Genomic DNA, 22,891 nt, shown 5'->3' on the forward strand with positions numbered 1-22,891 from the left:
CCCAAAGGCCAAGGGCTGGTGTCTGCAGCAGGAACTCGCAGCTCTGCAGCTGGGGACATCAGCAGAGCTTTCCAGTAGCTCTGAAAGTCTCTGACTGCTCCAATTGCTCCTTGTCTCTGCTGCCTGTGTGGTCTCGTGGCTCCTGAGCTTGGCTGGGCACTGGGGGTCCTCAGCTGGGCTGGCAGGAGAGATGTGGGAAGCTCCCTGGGATGGGACAGGCTCTCCCGTGCTTCCCTCTGCAGCTCCTGCCTGGTGCTTGCAGACACCAGTGGCTCCGAGACTTGGCCAGAGGGGAGCCTTGTGCTGCCCATGCAGTGCCCGCGGGTGGCAAACCCACCTCGTGTTCGAACGTGTCCTGGTGAGGGTGCCCTGAGGGGCTGCTTTGTGAGCTGGCTTTGGCACAGGGCACGACTGTGCCTTCCGGGCTGATTTTCCTCCCCAGCTCATTACAAACGTGTTTGTTTTCTTTTTCTTGGAATGTGACCTTTTTTCCCTGCCCTCACACATGGAATCATCACACCCAGAGCTGTGCTGCCCCGCGTGTGCCACTCAGCCCCTCTGCTCACCCCCTGCCTTTACCTGCATGAGGTGCATGAGGGCTGTGCCTTCCCACATGGGGTAGTGACCTGCAGGGTGAATTGTCCTCAGGGACTGGGGTTGCCTTTCCCCTCTATCTCCAAACCCACTGGGCAGGAGCTGGATGCACAGGCAGTGTGCTGCTGGCCATCCAGGTCTGTGGTGCAGGGATGGGAGTGGGAGAGGCTGCTCTGCTGCCTCCTGACACCATGAGCTACCCCAGTGTGGTGCTGTCCTCCTCTGCACCTCTACTGGAGCTCCCCCAGTTCACTCTATGACTCTCCTCCCAGGTTTGTGCTGCGCAGGGCCCCATCCTGCTCCGTTTGAGCATCAGTCGGAGCAGCCGGGGTTGGGAATGGCTGTCGCTGAGCAGGGACAGCGGGGATGGCTGTCACAGCTGTACCCTGCAGGGTAGAGCAGCTGCTTGAGCAGCTCTTTCCTGTTTACGTGCTTCCAGAAGTGCTGCTGCTGTGACTGAAGGACACCCTCCTTCATGTGCTGGGGTGTCCTTCATCCCTCCTCACCCTCTCCAGGGGCTGTCCCCGCACATGCGGTCCCCAGCCCTAAGCTGGGTCAGAGAATGGGGGTGGCTGCGGTGCTGGGGGCATGGGATGTCCAAGAGGACTTTCACCCCCTGGCACCCTGCCCTGTGAAGCTGCCTCCCAGCTGGTGCAGGGTGGGAACTGCTCTGTTTGCTGAGCGCTCAGGCACTGCCTGATGTGGTCCTGCTCAGTGTGAGCAAAGGAAGTGGCTCCTGGGCTGCAGCAGAGCAGAAGCAGGGAGCCTGCGACCTTGCCCTGGTACCTCTGCCAGTGCTGCAGGCATCACTCATCCACCCGTGGTCCCGCTGACCAGGTGCTCTGGGTACCAAAATGCTGTCCTGGGTCAGAGCAGACTCTGAGCAGTGAAGCTCTCCCCAGGCTACCTGGGCAGTGGGGATCTGTTGGACACAACTTGGCCTCTCCATCACAGCAAAGCAGTAGGAATTGGTTTACCTTTTAATGCCTTGAGCCAGCCTGTTCTCAAGGACTTGCTGCTGTTGGAGTATCGTCCCTGTGATCCCCAGCAGCTCGGGCTCTGGGGCACGTCGTGCAAAGGCCTGGAGATGAGCGTGTGGAACTTTGGAGTGGGGTTTGCCATAGGCCAGGGAGCAGATTGGAGTGTAGCAGCAGGAGCAGGTCTCTGGTTCTGGGCACCAAATAAAGCCCAGGTGAGGTCATTAAGAAAACACCAACCCCAAGTGATAGAGGAGCCTGGTGTGAAGATCAGCACCAGGAGCTCCTGCTTCTGCCCCATAAACTGATGATAATGCCTCCTGCTACAGTGGTGTGTGGCTTAAGTAGTGTCTGCTCAGTGCCTTCAGTTGGATGATGCTGTAAGAAGATGCCATGGTTATCTTCCATCTTGCCTTGGCGATGGAAGGTGGAGTCAGCATCACCAATGGTCCCAACATGGTAAGTGCACATAGAGCAAAACTGGTGAAAAGAGGAGTTTTCCTTTTCCCTTCAGTGTTTCCATTCTTCGGTACTCTGGGACAGAGCAGGTTTGATTCCACCCACAGTTGCTTTGATAATGGCATCTTCCTCTGGTTCATGGTGGAAGGGACTCGTATGGAGAGTTCCAGGAGGAGGTGTCTCTGCCTTTCTCTGTGTTATCAGTGGAGCCAGTGCAGCCCTCTGGGGCCTCTCCTACAGATAATGGCACACATCTGGAAATCACATCTGTGCTGTCGGGAATTCTCAGTCCTTGCTGGCTCAAAACAGCTTTCGTGTTGAGCATGGTGGGGGAAGAGGTCAGGCTGCTGTGGTGACCTTAAATGGCTCAGCAGCAGATGGGATCTTCATCCTGTCCTTCTCTTCCCAACTGTTCTGTGACACTGAAAAGCACAAGCCCTGGCAGGGACAGGGTTGGGCCATTCCCTGCTGCCCCGTGAATGTCCTGGCCGAGCAGTGATCTCTGCTCTTAAATTGCTGTCAGATGAGTTTGACTGCATTGTTTGGTGACATGGCTGAGAACTGAGCCATCTCAGCAGCACTGCCATGTGCTTTTGTGTCCTTCAGTTCTCACCCCTTGCCTTTGTGCCCTGTCTTGGGGACAGTGCATGGTCACCCTTGTCTGCACTTGCTGTATGATGGGGCGCGACTGCCCGGCACAGAGGAGTCAAGAAGGCACCTTTCTTGAATGTGAAAGCCCCAAGGAGCTCCCAGGACCTCCTGCTGCTATTGGACACCCAGGTCCCCACATCCACCCCTGCCAGGGCTTCCCAGAACCTCCCCTGTGACCCTGTCAAGCTCCTACTGTCAGTCTGATTGCTGTGAGCTGAGCCTTTGCCTGTGCACCCAGGAGATGCTGCATTGCCCTGTCTGCCCTTTTTCCTGCTTGTTCCATACTGGTGTGCTCGGTCCCTTCCCCTCCCGGGCAGCGCTGGCACTAGGTAGGGGTCCTCACATGTGCTGAGGACTGAGGACATGAGGGAAAGCTCAAGGAGAGGGATGCAGTGATGTGGCAAAGGTGTTCTCCCTGTGGAGCAGCTTCCTCATCCCACTCCGTGCCGAGTTTCAGCTCTGTGCGGGTGTCCCTCAATCCATTCCTGCCCTCTGCGGTTCCTCTTGGATCTCCTGAGTGCTGTGTCCGCCCCAGAGGGAAGGGAGAGGTGGGCTGCAGGAGCTGAGCTTGCAAACCTTCATCTTCCGCATCCTCCTGGTTCATTGCTGTAAGATCACTCCGTCCACCAGGCAGGGCTGAGGGGGACGGAGCCCTTGATACCATGCAGGAAGAAGGTCACCTTGGGGTGGCTCGTGGAGCCATCCCTGGACAGACTGTTTGTCCAGAGGCACTGGTGCTGAGCTTCCCCTTTCCAGTTGAGTCAGTGGAAGCTTGTGCCTCTCAAAATGAGCAGGCTGGTGACTGCAGCGTGGCTGCCATGGCCTGGTTTTATCAGGGGAAGGACACAGACTTCAGAGCAGCATCTGTGCAAGGGAAGTCTGGGGCTTTACCCTGCATGGAGCAGCTCTGCACATGTTTGGGGTGGAAACATGCTCCTGTGGCTTCCAGGATTGAGCATGGGAATGGATGCGCTGAGCAGCCCTGGATGCCCAGCTTGGGGTTTGGTAGAATCCCGAAATCCTGGTACAAAACCCCACAGCTTCACACAGGTGGGATTTCCATGGAGGACAAGAAGGACCCCTGAGGCATCCCAGGGGGGGGATTGCTGGGCCCTCAGTGGTGTTTGCCATGGAGCTGCCCTCGCAGGGCTCTGCTGGTGGGACAGGGCTGCAGGAAGGTTGTGCTCCCAGGCCCAGCACTGTGCTGGGTGAGTTCTGCACCAAGAGCTTTGACTCTGCTTTCATCTTTCACAGCCTGTTTATGTTGCTTGGGGTTCACCCTTCCTCTCAGTGGCTGTCCCAAAACTGGGTGCCTGCACCCTGCTGTAGTCAGATATGATAACCTCTAAGGGGGCCCCAACGCAAAGGTCTGGGTGGCGGGAGCTAACCAAATAGGCTTGCCCTGCTCTTGCTCTTCCCACAGTGTTTCCTGCTGGCCACCGCTGGCCACCGCAGTGACGAGCTATGGCTCAGGTGAGGGAGAGATGTTTCTTCCCACATACCTTGTGCACTTGAGTGGAGTTGGACTGAAGTGCTCACTGGGCTGTGAAGGGAGCCCTGTGACCAGCTTGCATGGGATGTTCCCTTTCCAGTGCCATGCGAGAAACTGTGCGAGCCAGTATGAGCGTAGCATTCCATGGGAGATCATCTGCTGGAGCAGAAGAGTCTGGAAGTGGGGCTGGGGCAACGTTTGCTTTTTGCATCCTGCAGCCTCAGGATGCAGATGGGGAGAGTGGAGAGCGGGGTCCCTCTGGGGTGGGTGGAGCTGTTCCCTGCTGCTCAACTGCTGGCACTGGGTAGTGAGTACTCTGGGCTATGCACTCAGGCTGTGACAAGCTCTCCCCATCCCCACAGCTCCAGGGCTACAACCAAGGGGGCTCAGAAGGAGCTGGAGTGCTTTGCCCAAGGCCGTGCAGCCCAGCAGAGGCAGAGATGGGTCCAACACCACCTCCTCAGCTGCACTGTGGTGGTGATGGGCACGGTGGTGGGAGCAGCAGAGCGGGAGCTGCCAGCCCTGCCATCCCTCTGTGCGGGGCTGGTGCAGAGCTGTGAGCACATCCTGCTTCGCTCATGGGGGGGATCAGCTCTGGGGTTTTCACCCACGTTTTCTTGCAGCTGAGAGTGAGCAGGAGAGATGTGCTGATGACACGGGGCAGGGAGCTCCCAGCCCACAGCTACCTCCGCTTCTAGTGACTGGAGGATGTTCGTGAGCTCCTGAAGGCCACCTGCATGAGGTCAAAGCTGGTGCAGCAGCAAGGCCTGGGTCAGCCTGGGCAGAGATCCTGAATGCCATGAACGCGATGTCTGGGCAGGACCCTTGTCTCCCTGCTCCAGCCTGTAACATGGATGCATGGGATGGAGGACAAGGGCAGTTTCTTGCATCTTCTCCTCCACCCTCTCTCTCCACCACACTCGAAGTCACCATGAGTGGCTGCCCCATCCCTGGCAGTGTTCAAGGTGGGGTTGGATGGGGCTTTGAGCAAGCGGCTCTAGTGAAAGGTGCCCCTGCCTGTGGTAGGGTTTGGAGCTGGATGAGCTTTATGATCCCTTCCAGTCCAAACCAGGCTGTGACTGTGACCCACAGAGCGATGCAGCAACAGCCAAGCATCTCTAATCTCCCTGTGCATCTCCTCTATCTTTCTCTGCAGCTGATAAGGATTCGGGGGGGACAGGAGGAGGAGCTGGATTGCAGAAGCCGCAGCACACGTGGTGCAGGGCGCAGCAGCAGCAGGGGCATGGGCAGGAAGCGGGGGTGCCCGCAGAGCAGCCGCTGTGTCCCAGTGTGCCCCACTGCTGCTGCTGTGCTCCCAGGGCAGTTTCACCCCTGCCAGCTCCTTCTGCTCCTTGCTCAGTGACTGAGGTCCTTGAGAGGCGAGCCAGGGTCTGACTTGGGATCCAGGCTTGTCCCTGGCACCCTGGCTAACTGCTGCCATCCCACCTCCAGCCTGCTGAGCTGTTGTTTCCCAGCACCTTCTCTCCCAAGGTGCTCTCTGCATGGATGTTGCTGCTTCTGGGTAGAGCTAAATCTAACAATTGCTTCCTGGCAAAATGCAGTGGTTCAGAGCAAAACTTGCTGCTTGCTGATGCTGGTGGCAGCTGAGATGAAGCAACTTGCTGGAGCAGCCTGAGACACGACTGAGCTGACAGGGAAATAGCTTTACCTGCATCTTCTCCTGAGGCAGGAGCAGTACCTGGGTGTTGCAGCAGCAAGAGCAGTAGGACCCAAGGGGGTTCTGAGCACCAGGGTGGCTGTGTCCCCCTCTGGGGAAGCAGTGGGAGCTATGGAGCCTCTTACAGGGGTTTTGGTGCCTCAGTGGCAGGGTGGCATGGCCACTTTCTGTTCACAGGGGATGGGGGATTCAATGGGGCACAGGGCACTGCTGGTTTGGTGTTGATGTTGGCTCCCATGAGTGCCTCAGCCGAGCTTCTTGTCCTCTGCGAAAGAGTAAGGTCAAATGAGAGTCCTCAGCTGGTTTCTTGTCCTGTCTGTATAATCCCTCTGCTAATGGCACTGGATTGTCCTTCAAGAAACATGATAGCTGATGCACAGCAGCACTGATAGCACGGCCGGGAGGAGGATGCGGTAACCTCATCGCTGTGTCTGTGCACAGACGTTTAATTCACCATTACACTGTCTGCTTTAGCTTTGTCGATTAAGGGAAGCTGGTGAGGTTGTGAGGCAGAGCTATGGTCCCTGTGAAAACCTGCCCTAATGAGACACACACAGCTCTTCCCTCTGAAAGTTTTCAGGTGGGTTTGGGTTCCTGATTTGCTTCCTGCAGGAGGGATATAAAGTGCAGGACCCCACTTCTTGTGTTCTTATGGGCACAGCATAACGTTTGGTAACTTCACTTCTGCAGTGCAGCCACATTGCAGCTCAGGTGGTGACTGTCAGCCCCAGTCCTCAGCACCACCGGTGCCCGTGGGATGAGGCTGAGCTTCGTGTGTGGAAGGGGCTTGGTGAAGAGGGCAGGGCAGGAGCAGGGCTGCAGCCTGGCCCCTGTCCAGCTGAGCACTTAGCGCATGCTTGGCATTTCCCTGGGACCACGGGGGTTCTGAGTGCTGGGTTCTGTGCTGGGCAGTGCTGGGATGTGCTCAGCAGGACCCAAGTGCTGGTGGGTGTGGAGCAGTCCTGGGCTGGGCAGGGTGCTGGGGTGATGCTGGCAGGAGGAGGTGGGCTGCTGTCCTGGAGGCTCTGCCACTCCTGTTCCCTAGTGCTGGCCTGAATATCCACTGGAATACTAAGAGGGAGATGGTGCTGCTTCATTCTGCACACTGTGGTATAATAGATTTATATTTACACATGTGCACATCGAAAGCATTTTTACCACATGCAGCAAAGGGAGCATGTCGTGTGGGGAGAGCCCCCCTGCAGCCCTGATCCAGCACAAGAGGGATGTGGAGCTGTTGGAGTGAGGCCAGAGGAGGCCATGGAGATGCTGTGAGGGCTGGAGCAGCTCTGCACTGGAGCCAGGCTGAGAGAGCTGGGCTGCATCCTTGGTAGGTCTTTGCCAGCACAGACCCAAGGTGCAGACCTATGGTGGGACATGTGAGCTGCTGTCACCACTGCAGAGCTCACCTGGGGAGTGTGCTGGTGGAGCAGTGATGGAGCCATGGTCAGACTCTGCAGCTCTCCTTCCACTGCACTTGTGGAGATTCTCTGCTGTGCTCCCAGCTCACCTCCACTTGTCAGCCCTCTCCTTTGGAACTGCCACCCCCTGCTTAAGACTGGGTCTGGGTTCCCCCCACAGCCCTGCTTGCTGGCTTGCAGAGCTATGGGGCTCCGCAGGCACTATGAGCAGTTCTGAGTGTGTGGAATCAGCAGCCACTAACATTTGGTCCTGTGGTGGGTACAGGCGGGGGGGTTAAAGATAAAGGTGTCCCAGGTGGGAGGGCAAGAGGCTGCTGGGCACCGGGTTTGCTGTTTGCCATCAGGAGGTGGCTGAGCTTGGTGTGGGGCTCTTACACGCTGCACTGGAGGTAGTTATGGGTTGGAGTGTGGCTTATTGCCTGCAATAACGCATCTGGCCACAGCGGTGGGAGCATGAGGAGGGTGGTACTGGGCTGATGGAGAGGAGTTTGTTTGGACCTGGGGAGAGCAGGGCAGAGGGGCTGTGGGCTCTGCCTCCATTGCCTGCAGCCTTTGTGCCGGCAGCAGAGCTGGGGTTGAGCGGAGCTGAGCCCAAGCTGCTGACCCCACTGGGGCAGGTTTTGCAGCATGGCAGCAGCGGGACCCTGCTGGTGCTGTGCAGAGCTGGGGTCACCCCGGAGCTGACACCCCTGGGCTATGGAAGGCGGCTCCATCGCCCCGTCCTCTGCACGGGGTGCCTGGCAGAGAGAGAGGTGCTGGGGGCAGGCTCTGTCTCAGCACTGGCTTGGTGTGAGCGGGGGCATTTGTGCTCGCTGCGCTTCCTGCCAAGAGTCATTTCCTTCCCCGCCACCAGAAGGGGTTTGAGCCGCGGCTCTGGGAGGGTCCTGCGCTGCTCTGCGGCAGGAGGAGGCTGCACAGACCCAGCCCTGAGCCGGCTCGGAGCGGGCACCTTGGGAGGAGGAGAGGAGCCGGCAGCAGCGGGTGCGGGGCTCCTCGCCCACTGCCTTGGGTCGGTGCCCCTGCCCTTGGTGAGCGCCTCGCTTGCCCCGGGCATCACCGCTGTCTGGGTCTTAGGTGTGCAGTTTTGACACCTTCCTGCAGTGGTTGCAGCCATGAAGAGCCTGATGCCAGTTCTTCCCATTGTGTTGGTCGAGCCCTGCATCCCTCAAAGACAGGGTCTGGTTTCAGCCCTGCCCTGCGTGTTCTGGATGCTGAGAACTTAACTGAGATATGAGCTAGCGCGCTGTGTCACTGGGGATGGAGGCGATGGGCAGGTTACAGCAGGGCATGTTAACGTTTGAACTTCCAGCCAGCTCATTCCTGAAGGGTAGGTGAAGCCTTAAGGAGTCACACCCTTGCTTCCTGAAAGCTTGTCTGTCCTCCCTCTGCAGCCCCAAGGAACTGGGTCTTGCTGTGTTCTTGCCCCAGGTTGATGAGTTTTGTAGAGTTGTCATAGAATCATAGAACAGTTTGGGTTAGAAGGGACTTTCAAAGCTCATCCAGTCCAACTCCCTGCAGTCAGCAGGGGTATCTTCAACTAGATCAGGTTATTGCAGTGATCATCTGGATAAGTTCTGTGCCAGGCTGACACCATCTCCACATGCACACCCATGGTGCTGCATGGTGTATCCCATCAGGAGAGGAGCCCACATTCCTCGTGTAGGGTCTCTGAGCCTCCCCAGAGTCAGGCCCTGTGTGTGGCTGCTGTGGCGCTTGCTTGGAGCAAGCAGCATCCTGTGCTGCAGCTCAGTGCTGCTGTGGGTGATGAGCAGGTCCTATTTCTGCCTCGTGTAAAACAGCAGCACACTGGAGTGGAAGGTGAGCGCGGTAAGTGGAGTTTAATTGGGATGGATTACACGCCAGGTTTGCAGTAATCTCCCTCCCGCGTTGCTCAGAAGCATCATCTGCTTTGGAAACGTGACTCAGAGATGTTGTTATTTGATTCCCCTGAGCATTTAAGGAACTATTTTTCCAGGAAGCAAAGATTTTGGGGTTGTTTTTTTCTTTTTTTGTAGCTGTGGTTGTTTTCTCTTTGTCTGAGGGCAATGAGAGTCCTTTCCCAGAATTTCCTCTGGGGACATTCTCCGTTACCAGCGTCTCTCCTCCTTGCTTGACATTCAAAGCTCCAGCGTGCTCACCACTGCCCTTTGCAGAGGAGCACAGCTCCAAGGTTGCTGGTTAGCGTCCCCTGCTCCTCTCCTCCATGAGCCCCAACAGAAGCCAGGGTGATGCTGTAGCTGCACCATCGGGCTCAGCACGCACACATGGAGCCCAGCAGGTTTGCTCCTTGCCAGCCCCAGCCTGGTTTTCCCCTGCCTGGCAGCTCTCACCACCCTGGGCTGTCCCTGATGGTCAAACTGATGCCTTATGCTTGGTCACCCTTGGCTAGCTCAGTGGTGGCTGCTGCTGGGGTGGGACGATAGCCCTAAAGCTGAGGGAATGTCCTCAGAGTGATGCTGTCCCTGTGTCCCACAGCCTGGTGTGATGGTGCTGCCTCCTCTGCCCTAGCATCATCCTGACCCTGGAAGTGTTCACACCCTGTGTAGACAAGGCCCTCAGGGACATGGGTTAGTGGTGGCCTTGGCAGTGCTGGGGGACGGTTGGACTTCATCATCTATGATTCTATGATCTATGATGCTGATTCTATGATTCTCTTTGGAGGCACTGAGTGCGGGTTTTGTTTGTCCATGGCTTGGTTGCTTGCAGTTCATTTTGCCCTCTTCAGCCTTTCCGTGAAGAAAGCATGCTGACATTATGGATGGGCATGAGGATAATAATCACAGCTCCCTGGAATCACCAGCTGCAGCCCTGTCCAGCCAAATGCCCCCCTTCGCGACCTGATTCCTTGCCATCGCCCATCTAGTAAGAGAGGCAACTTTCTGAGCTTTCCTCTGCAATCTGGGCTTGCTGCCTGACAATAGTCCCTCTGCTGCTACCACAGCTTCAGAACGAAGCCATTCAGACCCAGAATGAAGTCCATGGGATTCGTGTATGGTACAAAACTGAGAGGTGGAGCCCTGAGCTGTTGTCCACCTCCTTCAGCTCTTGTTCTGAGCAGCACCTTCCCCGTGCTGAGGCTGTTTGATACCACCCTCCCCAGCGGTGTCTGTAGTACAGATGGGCTCCAGAGCTGTGGCTCTTTCCATGCTCTTCTGCATGTTTTCTTTCTGGGAGGTGTTTGGCAGTGGGGCGGGGAGCAGGATGCTGCCTGGAAGCATGGGGAGGGGCTGTTGTTGCAGTTGAAACTGCTCCAGAGCTGTGGCAGATCCACCACAACCAAATCTCTTGGGCTTGGTTGATCCTTGCACTAAGCATTGTTCAGTGCCTTTGTTATGAACACCAGCCAGAGGTGATGGGCACAGAGGCAGCTTCACCCTGCTTTGCCTGGGGAGGATGGAGTTTCCGTGGTGAAGGCAGCATGTGCCTGAAGGCAGGGCCTGCCTTGAGTGGTGCTCAGGGGAGATGGGGCATGCCAGTTAATGGAGACATAATTCAGGATAGAAGTGGGGATGGTGGAGGCAGGGGCACTATCAGGTTGCTTAAACCAAGAATCAACTCAACTTTCAGTGTGTAACTTGGATTTGGAGAAGAGTGGATCTTGAATCTCTGGTGTTTGTAAGGCAGTAGCTGCAAAGAGGATCTCATCCAGCAGGGCAGGAGCTGTGCCTCACAGCTGTGCCTCTCGCTAAAAGTGCTTTCTGTAAAAAGGGAAAAAAAGAGCTGCTGTCTTGAAGGGCAAAAAACGTGCAGTTTGCATATATGCATTGGGTGGAGGAAGAGAAAAACGTGAGGTGTGAAGCTAAAGGGCAAAAGCTCGCAGTATGGAGTCATGGAATCATAGAAGGTTGGAAAAGACCTTTAAGATCACCAAGTCCAACCGTTCCCCAGCCCTACCTTCATGCAGTGAGTCCCTCTACAAGGCACCAATCCCAGCATCACTGTCCCCGGACATCTGGGAGCTCTGCCTAGGCCGGGGCAGCCATCCCATCCCTGCCTTCCAGCACAGACAGGAAACACCAGGGCCTGTTACCCAATGCCATAGGGTCCGCTGTCATGTAAGGGGTGGTCATCCAGCTCTTCAGATGACTGAAGCCACTTTATACCTGCTCTTCTTCCTCTATCCTCATGGGAATTTCAAGCTATTAGCTGAACTCCTTTTTGTTCTCCCTTTCTCTTAGTGGATATTCGTGAAATCAAAGAGATCCGTCCAGGAAGGAACTCGCGTGACTTTGACCGGTACCAGGAGGATCCATGTTTCCGACCAGACCACTCTCACTGCTTTGTTGTCCTCTATGGCACAGAGTTCCGGCTGAAGACCCTCAGCTTGCAAGGTAAAGCACTCGTGGCCTGGGGTTGTGCCAGGGCAGGGGTGGGCAGGCAGCTCACCACGACAGCACCCAGACTTGGATGCATCCTTCCACAAGTGAGCTGGAGCATATCCCTGGGCTGGTGCTCTCTTCACCAGTTGAGGAGGTGTCTTTGGAGGAAGGTGACACCAGCTCTCTGAAGGGTCCACGTACAAGCCTCAGTTAAATCAGCTAATTTGCCAGGTAAATCCAGAAGCTGAGTGAACTGAAGCTTCTCTTTCAAAGGTATGCTTGAGATAGAGTGTTCTGTCTCAGCTGGGCATGCTGGTGTCCATCAGCCCCACGCAGGAAGTATTAAAATCTCACTTCTGCTTCGAGAAGCCAAACGACGCTGGTGACTCACGAAGCCTTGGTACCTCCGAGGTGTTGGTCTCAGCTCTCCTCAGTGCCCCATCTGTTGCCTTAAACTGGACTTGGGGCACCAGCCTTATGTTTTGCTACTGAAAGTGGGGAGGTTTGCACTGTTGAGGCTCCTCCTGTTCAGACAGGACAGGCTGGTGGTGGTTTGGCTGACAGACAACCCCTTTCTGTGCTATGAGTACACAGCCTTGTGTCTTGTTTGAACCCAGGCAGACCAGCACTGATGGAAGCAGTGATGCTGAGTCCTTAACATCCATGGCTCATGGCAAATCTGCCTTGTGGCTGGTGCTGCAGGGCAGGGGGACAGGGGCAGCACTTCTGCCCTCAAAGGGAAGGAGCTGCTGACAGGGAAGTTATGGAGGAGCTGGCACATTCCCAAGCAGGAGCAGGCTTGTCACCAGGCCTGGGAGCAAAGACAGCCCCCAGCTTGGGGGATCTGCAGGGAGGAAAGAGTGTGATGTGCAGTGGATGGCATCCAGCAGCCATGAGCATCCCAGGGGAGCAGAGCAGGAACTCAGAAGGGAGAGGCGTCGGCCAGAGCATCTACATGGGAGGTAGCTGTTATCAGAAGGGGATGAATGAAGGAACAGGGGATATAAGATACTAGGGATAGACCCAAGAGGTTTGGCTGGTGATCAGCTTCTATGTCCCTTCTTCCCAATTCTCCTGTGCACTTCCCACAGCCACTTCCGAGGATGAGGTCAATATGTGGATCAAGGGGCTGAACTGGCTGGTGGCTGACACGCTAAGGGCTGCCACCCCTCTGCAGATTGAAAGGTGAGGAGCTTGTCCTTGTCCTCCACATTCTCTGGTGGTGAGGAAGGCTCTGGGTGTGGGTTGAGTGGCACTGTCCAGAGACAGCAGTGAAGCAGACGAGGTGGAGGAGCCGGGGCTCAGTGTGTGTGTCTGTGCCTTTCCCTTCAGGTGGCTCCGGAAGCAGTTCTACTCGCTGGATCGTAACCGAGAGGACAGGTAAGAGGAGAGAGAGCACCTTCTGCACAGAGGGCTTGAGCTGGAAGGGTTCCTCTTTGCCCTGAAGCCCCAGCTTTTGCTTTGGAACACTGTGAAACACCTCACCCCCAGCTGGCATCACCCAAGGAGACAGACACTGAGGAGCCAACAGGCAGCTCTGGCCACCCTGTCAGGGCTCAGCTGGGTTCTGTTTGTTACTCTCCACCCCATTTGCTTTGTTCTTCTCTGAGGTCCATGAGGCCATGGATCCACTCCTCTGCTTGGTTCTAGGCTGATGGGCTTCAGCAGGGCTGCTGCTTGTGGTGTTTTCTTAGTGATACCCTAAGGGTGAAATGTGCTTGAACCATCATGGAGGTAAGGGAGGGGAACTGGGCCAAGATCCATCATGAGTAGTTAAGAGAAGGGACAAGGTGTGCCTGCTTATTGCAGGGGGCTGGACTAGATGAGCTTTGAAAGTCCCTTTCAACCCAAGCTGTTCTATTATTCCATGTTTGCTGCTGCTGCATCAGCTGCTTTTCCCAGCTGCATTCCCCCTCCATCCTCCTCATCCTGAGGTGCTGTTATTTGCCTCCATTCATCGCTGGGACATGCTTTTCCCCTTCAATGTTAACTCAGCCCCTTGACCTCTCAGATTGATTTCCATGTCAGTGTGCTCCCCTGGGGCAGGGGGATTCCTCCAGTCCTGCTCTGAGGGGTGGTGCTGGACACATGGCTCATACATCGCTGGGCAACCTGTGCCAGTGTTTTACTACCTTCTGTAAAGAGTCTCTTCCTCACATCAGCTTGAATCTCCCTCTTTTAGTTTAAACCCATTACCCCTCACCCTATGGCAGCAGGCCCTGCAGAAAAGTCTCTTCCCATCTCTCTTGCAGGCCCCTTTTAAGTACTGGAAGGCCACAATAAGGTCTCCCCTTAAAGAGCCTTCTCTTCTCCAGGCTGAACAACCCCAGCTTTCTCAGCCTTTCTTCATAGGAGAGCTGCTCCATCCCTCTGATCATTGAGGCTGGTTCAGCAGAGCTGAAAGCCAGCCTGGTGCATCTCAGTTGTTTTAATTAATAGCATCTATTTGCATCCCGAATTAAGGCAACAAAATACAATACACTCCTTACCTGTCCACCAAGGGCAGGAGCTTCAATGCAAACTGTTTCATTGGGAGAGCTGCTGCTCCAGCCCCGGCAGCAAAAGGAGGAGGACAGAGGGGGAATGCAGGTCAAGGTGGCATCTCCCATTTTACAGCCATCCCTGTGCTGTCTGCAGAATGGAGGCAGCAGTTATGGGGCACGTACATCTCCTGGATGAAATCTCTGCATTAACTTTGGTGTCACTGGGCTCTGCTGCTGCCTCTCAGCCTGGAAATGGGGCTGAAAAGAGATGAGTGAGTTGTGGTTCTTTTAGAACACTGCTTCTTTCCCAAACTGCCCATGGTCCTTCCTGGGACGGGCAGGATTTGGCAGCTGCAGGGATCATTCCTGGTGCTGGAGCCCTTTCCTCCCAGCTGGGTGCCTCACGTACCTTCCCGCACGCTGGCAGATGTGGGCTGTTTTCACTGGCTGCTGGGCCTTTGGGTGTTTGTTTTTCCAAGGGAGGTGAGGTGGAAAGAGCAGGATAACAGGATGCTGGGGTTTTCCTCACTGCTGCGGAGGAGCCTGTTCACCTCTGGCTAGGAGAGCTGCCCGTGCTGGGAGCAGCATTACGGCACTGGAGGCTGTTTCCATCCCTGTGTGAGGGCTGGGTCAGTCCTTTGGCCTGTTTGTCATGAAACCTTCAAAAACTTCCGTAGAAAAAATGAGCTTATTCATTTGTTTTTCACTTTTTAGTCTCAAAATACCACCAAGCTGTTTATCCAAGGTCTGCAGCACTTGAACATCATTAATAACACCCTGTTGATAAAATCCTTCCATCCTTCTGCGGAGGCAGAGAGGGAAATGCTAGTCACAGCTTGTACAGGGTTTGCTCTCACCCCTCCTGGTGCCACCACACCGTGATGAGCAGTGCCTCAGTCCAGTCCCTTCCTGGGACACAGCCCAGCATCACCAGAGCCAGGCACTGGCCTCAGTGCATCTCCTGGAGCCCCTTTGCCGGGAGCTTTATTGCAATGTCAGCCTTTCACCAAGGGGACATTGCTGTGGGTGGCCCTGGGGACAGTGGGTCCCATCAAGGGTCCCACCCAAGCTGTCACTCCTTGACACACATCAGTGGTGGCATCTCTCACTGTGCTCCTGGCTCACTCCCCCCAGCACCGCCCCACTGTCCTCTCCCATCACCCAGGACCCCATAGATGGGACACTCATCCTGGGTTGCACATGGCTGTGGATACCGGGTGTGCTGGGGAAGGGAAGGGGCAGGACACTCACCCAGGGCACCCACGGAGGACACTGCCTGCACGGTGCTGGCTGTGTCACAGCACGGGAGCAGGGCCAGGTCCTGCTCCAGCTGTGCTGCATCCTGGTGCCCCATGCTCAGAGCCCACAAACAAGGGCTCTCTGTGTGCTGCCGGCTGCAGGGCCCTGGTCGCTGCAGTGCCTGACACCAGTCTCCTCCTTGGGGGTCCCTCCTCCTTTGTGTCCTTTGAGATCATCCTCTTACCAGGGAAGAGTGGAGGAGATGCAGTTCATGCTGTGCCTCCGTGTTGCTGCGGATGAGTGTGTGTGCCTGGGTTAAACCCCTGCCCAGCACATCCTCCCCTTTCTGCCATATTTGTGTTTGGGTTTCCAGGGTTAGACTTGCCCAATGCTTGGGATGAGGGAGTATCCTGCATGTTTCTGAGCCCCTGCATGCTCAGTGGGAGCAAAGGCAGCATCTGTGATTGCTGGGGTAGGCTCCAAGGATTTGCTTTTAAGGCAGGAGCTGATGGAAGATGATGGCACACAGACCTCTCACTTCTTGGGTCCTGCAAGTGGGAGACATTCCCATTTTCCTTCGCTGCAGGGCCGTTGCCCAGAGAGGAACAAGGACCCCAGGGCTCTTTGCTGCCCATCTCTACCTGCTGGAGCTTAGCATCCTGCTTGGGGTTGGTCCGGGGGCCCTTCCTGGTCTGGGAACTGGCACGTTTGGTGTGAAGGGCCCTAGGGAAGACATTGGTGTGTGTGCACTGGCTGGGGGAGCACGGCTAGGGCACAATGGGGCATTGCTGTGGCTGTGACTAGACTCTTGCTGATGAAATTAGCTGGGTCCAAACGACCTCAAAGCCTGCTCTATGTCCAGCTCCTCCTGCAGGCCAGGGAGTGGGGTTTGGAACAGATTTGGTCACCCAGCATCCACACCGGGGCACAGCCGGCCGTTCCTGTAAAGCAGGGGGCACTGTGTGCCTGTGCTGGCATCAGCTTGAGTGGGCTGAGGGTGCTGGGACTTGCCCTGCAGCAGCAGGAGCTTGCAGGAGCCGTGTTTGCAGTTCCCTTGGCATCCCAGCATCCTTCTAGATCATGCATCCATCCTTGTGTGTCACAGCTGATGCCCCTTTGGGTGTCCCTATCCCAGGGTGAGATCCCTCTGTCCCAACTCTCCTGAACGTGTTTCCCCTCTTTCCCCTGCAGGATCTCTGCCAAGGACCTGAAGAACATGCTGTCTCAGGTCAACTACCGGGTGCCCAACATGAGGTTCCTGCGGGAGAGACTCACCGTAAGTGTGTGACATCTCTGCTCTCCTTGCTGGCATGGAGGACCGTGTTCCCTGTTCGCTGCAGCCTGTTCCCTGCCTTTGAGCAGAGCCCAGTGGTGGTTGGGCCCCACGGAGTGTTTGAACATCACAGAGGCTCTTCCTGGGAGGGGTCTGATGAGGTGCCAGGTCCTACTGGGTGCTGCACCCCAGTCCAGTGATAGCCAGCACCTTCCCTTCACCCCATCCCACACGCTCCTGGCCCCAGCCAAGGGCTTTGTGCTGGTGAGGTCAAGCGTAGGAGGACAGGCAGCGGGGCTGATGGCTGCCTCCTGCATCCTGGGTCCTGCAGCCCTACTACATCACTGTGGAGCCAGGAGTGAAAGCTCAGCTCCTGGTGACCCTATCCACCAGCACTGAACTCAAGGCCAAAGGACAGCACACGCTTCAGGTCTTGTGGTTTCCAGGTGCTCTCTACAAGCATGAGTTTAAATGATCTTTTAGTAGCTATTCAAGTAAGCGTCAATGTTTCTGTCAGCACTGATACCTTCATGTGGGTTGGGGAGTGTGGGGAATTGTGTGACTCCATTTAGGATGTACCTGTGTGGGTCCCACTGAGGTGTGCAGAGGTAGGAGGCAAAGTCTGGCCAGGTTTTGGCCTTTTCCTCCTCCTTCTTCCCCCAGGGATCCTGGTGGGAGGAGACACTCCTGAGGCCATGCAGAGCTGCCTGTGGCCCTATCAAACCTCTGGTTTCCTGCTGCAGGACGTGGAGCAGAGGAGTGGGGATATCACATATGGGCAATTCGCACAGCTCTACCGCAGCCTCATGTTCAGCGCCCAGAAAATGGTAAGAGCTGGATTCTGCAGGGCTGGGAAGGGGAGGGCAGCCCATTGTTGTTACTGCCCTGGGCCAGGGAGGCCAGGGAGTGAAGAAGTCCTTGCTCTAGGCTCTAGCAGGGGGATGAGCAGCAGCTGTAAGGAAAGGTTAGATGCTGCTCTGCTGTCCCCATTACCTTCCACATCACTTTGTGCTTTCACATACATTGGATTGAAGGCAAACCTAATGCTTTTGCTTCTTCTTCTGCAGATGGATGTCCCATTCCTGGACAGGTGGGTGAATCTCTGTGTTTGCTGGGGAAGGGACTGTTTTCTGCTCCATGATGTGCTCTGGTGCCCTCAGCAGCATGCTGGGGATGAGGCATGCTGTGTCACTATTGCCACCTCTCTGTCTGTGGCTTTGCACCCTGAAGAAGCATCTTCGCTGCAGGCACTCCAGCTCCGGGCAGTGGGGGCTCTCCTCCTCCTGGGACCCAGCCCAGGTCAGCCTCCTCCAAACCAGTCCCTTGCTCTTTGTGGAGCACCCAGACCTTGAGCCACCTCCCAGCTGATGACACCAGGGCAGTGCAGGCTGTGGTAGTGCTCTCCTCCAGGCAGGGTCTGTGGTGCCAGCTCTGCCCTTCCCTTCCCTATGCGCATCTTGGCTGGTGTGTGGATTAAAGGGCTTGAATCTGAACACGGGAGCTGAAGGGAGAAACCTGTGACCTTGTCCACAGATTTCCCTGTGCTTTTTTCCCTTTAGCCATAGGAAAGAGCTGGCAGGAACCTCAGCAGACCAGCACTGCCAGTTCATTTCTGATTTCTTTGGTGTCAGTCCCCAGCATTACCCTTGGCTGTCCATTGCAGTACATTTATGGACAAGTCCTTTGAGAACACCAGCTACAGTCAGTTCCCTCCTTTGTTCCTTGCCTTGCCTCCTTGAGTCCATGTCCTCTGGATCCCTGTAGGTCTGTCCTGTCACAGTCACCCCTTCACTGTCCTGCACCCATTTAGTTATTGTCACCCTTGTAACAAGTCAGTTCCTCTGATGATTTTGGCTGCCCTTCACTAGAGCTCCATGTTGCCATCCACTTGGCACCGTGAATCCTGGGCTGCTTGTGGGGCAGTCCCTGGCACTGGGATGTGGATGTATACTCTCACCTGCTGTGTGTTTGCTGCCATGCCCTCACTGTAGCTCTCTGCTCATCCCCTCTGCCCTGCAGCACAACTTGCTCAGCGCACGTCTCTCTTGCACACACCACGGTGGCTGCTTGCACACTCACAGGGTGCGGGGAGCAGTCAGTTGTGATGTGCTGCATGAGTGACTGAAGCTTCTCCTTCTCTTTCTGCTTGCCAGGGGTGGAGAAAGGTCTGAGCACTTCAGGGTGTCGCTGCTGGAGATGCAGAAGTTCCTGCTGGAGTACCAGAGGGTGAGCTCAGCATTGGCCATGGGGCCATGGGATGGGCACTGGTAGGGACCTAAGGGCAGCCTTGCAGTGGGCTGGAGTGATGGCTGTGGGTACTCTGCCTGGCACAGCCATTGCCTGAGCACATCCTCCCTAAGTACACTTCAGGCAGAAGCTCTTCCCTGTGAGGGTGCTGAGGTGCTGGCACAGGGTGCCCAGAGAAGCTGTGGCTGCCCCATCCCTGGCAGTGCTCAAGGCCAGGTTGGACACAGGGGCTTGGAGCAAGCTGCTCCAGTGGAGGGTGTCCCTGCCTATGGCAGGGGTTGGAGCTGGATGAGCTTTAAGGTCCCTTCCAACACAAACCAGTCTGGGGTTCTGTGATTCCTGGAGCAGGAGGTGGTGTAGGGGGAGCACTTGTGAGTGTAAACCTCAGCCAGGAGCCCTGGTCAGCAAAGAGAGCAAGAGCAGAAGGTCTGAGAGGAGTGGAGGGAGGAACTGGTCAGGGCAGTGTACCCAGTCTCAGTGGCCTCAGCTGGTTACTGAAGGTGTGGAGCAGTAGAAGCATCATGGTCCATCCTGTCTGCTCTGGAGATCTCAGCAGCTCCTGAGGAGCAGGCCATGGATCTGACACTTCCATTTAGAAGCAATCTGAGGTTGTTCAACACAAGAACCAGCAAAGAGACACAGCGTGGTGATGGCCTCATGAAAGACACCCAGAGGGAGAAGCCAAAGGAAGCCAGGTTGGCTTTTGCTGCCGAGCGAGGAGGGGTGGCAGCTGTGTGCAGAGGAACTATTGGAGAGGAAATGCATGGTACTGAGAAAGTGAAGAGCACTTGGGAACAGGGCAGATCCCGCAGTTGCGTGCGAGCTGGTGTTTGTGCTGACAGTGCAGCTCGTGGCAGAGCTGGTCTTGCATTAAAAGCTGCCTCCTTCATGGTTAAAGCTCTGGGTTGGATGAGCCTCACATGGGTTTGAGCAATGCTTTCTGTGTCTCGGGGTTTTGCAGGAGCTCTGGGCTGCAGACACCCTTCAGGTACAGGAATTCATGTTCAACTTTCTGAGAGACCCTCTGAGGGAGATTGACGAGCCTTATTTCACCCTGGATGAAGTAAGACACCTTGAACAGTGGCATGTATGGAGTGGGGTGGAGTATGTATGCTGGGTGACAGCTCTGCTGTCTGTCTCTTCACGTGTCAGGGTGATGCTTGAAGGATCACAGCTCCTGTAAGCTGTGCTGCTATGAGGTGAACGTGGTGGGTCACCCTACTGCACAAGAGCTGGTTGGCCAAGCGATGGCCTGTGGGCTCTTCTCATGTGCTGGGTGTGTGCAGCTGGGAGTGCTCACCAGGCATTCGTTTGGAGGAGGAAAGGGGCTGCACTTGGTTTGATGCCCCTTAGGGTAGCTGGGTAGCTGCTGGGTAGCTGCTGCAGGGAGGGTGAGATGCGTGTGCAGGTAAACCCGGCTCCTCCACATCATTAACACGCTTCTGTTTCTTCCTGAGCAGTTTCTCACCTTCCTGTTTTCCAAAGAGAACAGCATCTGGAACTCACAACTGGACATGGTGTGTCTGGAGAACATGAACAACCCCCTCTCCCATTACTGGATCTCCTCCTCACACAACACGTAAGGACCAGGGGATGCTCCCTGCATCTATCTGCACCCAGCCTCCCCTTCCTCAGGGTGGGATTCCCCTCACCTTGCCCAATCCCGGTGGTGGGTCAAGTAGACTTTTCCATATTAGGATTAGTACAGCAGAGACTTTCCTCTTGGTGCCCCAGTCCTCCCTTTGTTATTTAATCATCTGCTCATTGTCCACACCTCACATCTTCACAGACTGTGCATTCAGGTCAGTGAATGGCTATCACTCTGGCCATTCCTTACCATTAACAGCGTCACCTTCCAGAGGCTCTTAGGACAGATGTGACAAAATCCTGGCAGGATGAAACTGGCCATTTTCCTTCTCTGCTGCTGGAAGCACCCTGCAGGAACTGCTTTCTGCAGGCAGGCTCTGGCTCTGCTCCCCATTCACAGGATGCAGTGACAACATCGCAGCCTCCATTTAAAGGTGCAGAGGGCAGGCAGGGAGCTGCTGTCTGCCTGCAGGAGCTGGCCTGACCCTGCTCTGGGGCTGCTGCAGGGGCCTCTTTGTGTCACTGATGCTGATACTGCTCCTTGAGTCTCATCTCCAGAGCGGGTACCCAGGACCTCAGCGTGGTGCTTGCAGCCCCCTGCAGCTGGGGCAGAATTGAACTTCCCTGGGGTGGCTCTGCCCCTGTGAGTGCGTGGCTCTGCTGATGCGTTCTCTCCTATGGAAGGTACCTGACCGGGGACCAGTTCTCGAGCGAGTCCTCGCTGGAGGCGTATGCGCGCTGCCTGCGCATGGGCTGCCGCTGCATTGAACGTGAGTGCCAGAGCAGTTCTTCGTGTGCAGCGGTGGCCGGTGGTGCTCAGGGGAGGCTCTGGTTGCTGGTTGATGTGCCACTGCCACCCTGACGTGCTGGAGGGGCTGAGGGTGTTGGCTTGGTGGGACCCAAAGGTGTTGGAGTCACTTCAGGGGTTGGAGCTGGATGAGCTTTAAGGTCCCTTCCAACACAAACCAGTCTGGGGTTCTGTGATTCCTGGAGCAGGAGGTGGTGTAGGGGGAGCACTTGTGAGTGTAAACCTCAGCCAGGAGCCCTGGTGAGCCAGGAGCCCACATTCCAGTCACCCCAAAAGCTAGGTGCCCGAGCTTTTGGCTCCCCAGGAAGATCTGGATGTTCACCTCACTGCTTTGTTACCTTCCAATGTGGGTCCCAGCAGTGCTTGTTTCAGTCCATCTCATCCCACCTGTATTCCAACCAAGATGCTTCCATGGGTCTCTTGCAGTGGATTGCTGGGATGGTCCTGATGGCATGCCAGTCATCTACCATGGGCACACCTTAACCACCAAGATCAAGTTCTCTGATGTCCTGGTCACCATCAAGGAGCATGCCTTTGTCACCTCCGAGTGAGTACAGCAGGACCTGGTCTGCAGCTAGCAGAGCTGCCAGGGAGGCAAGGAGAGGGTAGAGCCAAGGCGGGAGCAGAGCAGCTTTGGGTAAACCCCAGAAGTGTCAATCCTTGTCCACCATGTGCATTGCCAGCAGTGGGGTGGTTACACTGAATGCTCAAGGCAGCACAAATCACTGTGGATGTAAAGTGCTCCTTGAGAGCACAGACAACTGTGACCTGTGACCATGAGGTGATGGTTCCATCTGGACACCATGCTGATCCTGACAACTCTTTTCCTTCTCCCAGTTTCCCGGTAATTCTGTCCATTGAGGACCACTGCAGCATTGCTCAGCAGCGGAACATGGCTCAGAACTTCAAGAAGGTCTTTGGGGACATGCTCTTGACCAAACCTGTGGATATCTCTGCTGATGGCCTTCCCTCTCCAAACCAGCTCAGGAGGAAGATCCTCATCAAGGTGAACTCCCATCCCCAGCTAGTGGAGACAGTGGGGCAAAATGCTGCGGGTGTGGAAAAAAAAGGCAGCTCCTAACCTCTGGAAGGGGTTCATTGAAAGTAGAGATGTGAATGCTAAACCCAGTGGGAGACAAAAAGCTCTCGTGCTTCAGAGGAGCTGCTATGGAATAAGCTCAGCAGCTGGGCGCTGCCCTTCTGGAGAGCTCGGGGGATGCTGGTATTCCTGCTGCAGGAATCACCTCTGGGGAGAAGGGTGGGATTTCAGTGCCCTTTGATGGTGGCATGAGTGCCACCTTGGTCCTTTCAGTCTAGGGGCACCCCGTGCTGCAGACGTGGCTGTCCCCTAGCAGCCCCTGCTGCTTTCTGGGTGCCTGCTCCCCTCAAGGTACCTGACCCACCCCTTGTCCCACAGCACAAGAAGCTGGCAGAGGGCAGCGCTTATGAGGAGTTACCCATGTCCGTGATGTACTCCGAGAATGACATCAGCAACTCCATCAAGAACGGGATCCTCTACCTGGAGGACCCCATCAACCATGTATGTCTCCATGCCCTGGTCCCGCTCTGTGGGCCCCATAGGTGCCATGGTAGCTCCGTAGGGCAGGGCTGTGGGGCACAGGAGCTAAGAGGTGCTGCTCTGTCCTGTTCCTCAGGGGTCCCT

General features: G+C 55.9%; 1 protein-coding gene across 8 annotated transcripts in view; it reads left to right on the forward strand.

Annotated features, from left to right (window-relative positions):
- Nucleotides 1-22,891, forward strand: part of PLCG1 (phospholipase C gamma 1) — a 41,745-nt gene that overhangs the window by 6,471 nt on the left and 12,383 nt on the right. For all 8 annotated transcript variants that reach the window (XM_034066871.1, XM_034066874.1, XM_034066877.1 and 5 more), the window contains exons 2-14: nt 11,451-11,603; nt 12,683-12,776; nt 12,924-12,971; nt 16,505-16,589; nt 17,330-17,413; nt 17,654-17,676; nt 18,740-18,812; nt 19,795-19,896; nt 20,294-20,412; nt 21,105-21,190; nt 21,655-21,775; nt 22,066-22,234; nt 22,646-22,768. In XM_034066871.1, coding sequence (XP_033922762.1) covers nt 11,451-11,603; nt 12,683-12,776; nt 12,924-12,971; nt 16,505-16,589; nt 17,330-17,413; nt 17,654-17,676; nt 18,740-18,812; nt 19,795-19,896; nt 20,294-20,412; nt 21,105-21,190; nt 21,655-21,775; nt 22,066-22,234; nt 22,646-22,768 — 1,280 coding nt within the window. The remainder of the gene's footprint in view (nt 1-11,450; nt 11,604-12,682; nt 12,777-12,923; nt 12,972-16,504; nt 16,590-17,329; nt 17,414-17,653; nt 17,677-18,739; nt 18,813-19,794; nt 19,897-20,293; nt 20,413-21,104; nt 21,191-21,654; nt 21,776-22,065; nt 22,235-22,645; nt 22,769-22,891) is intronic.

Source organism: Melopsittacus undulatus, chromosome 10 (assembly GCF_012275295.1).
Source record: "Melopsittacus undulatus isolate bMelUnd1 chromosome 10, bMelUnd1.mat.Z, whole genome shotgun sequence".
NCBI lineage: Eukaryota > Metazoa > Chordata > Aves > Psittaciformes > Psittaculidae > Melopsittacus > Melopsittacus undulatus.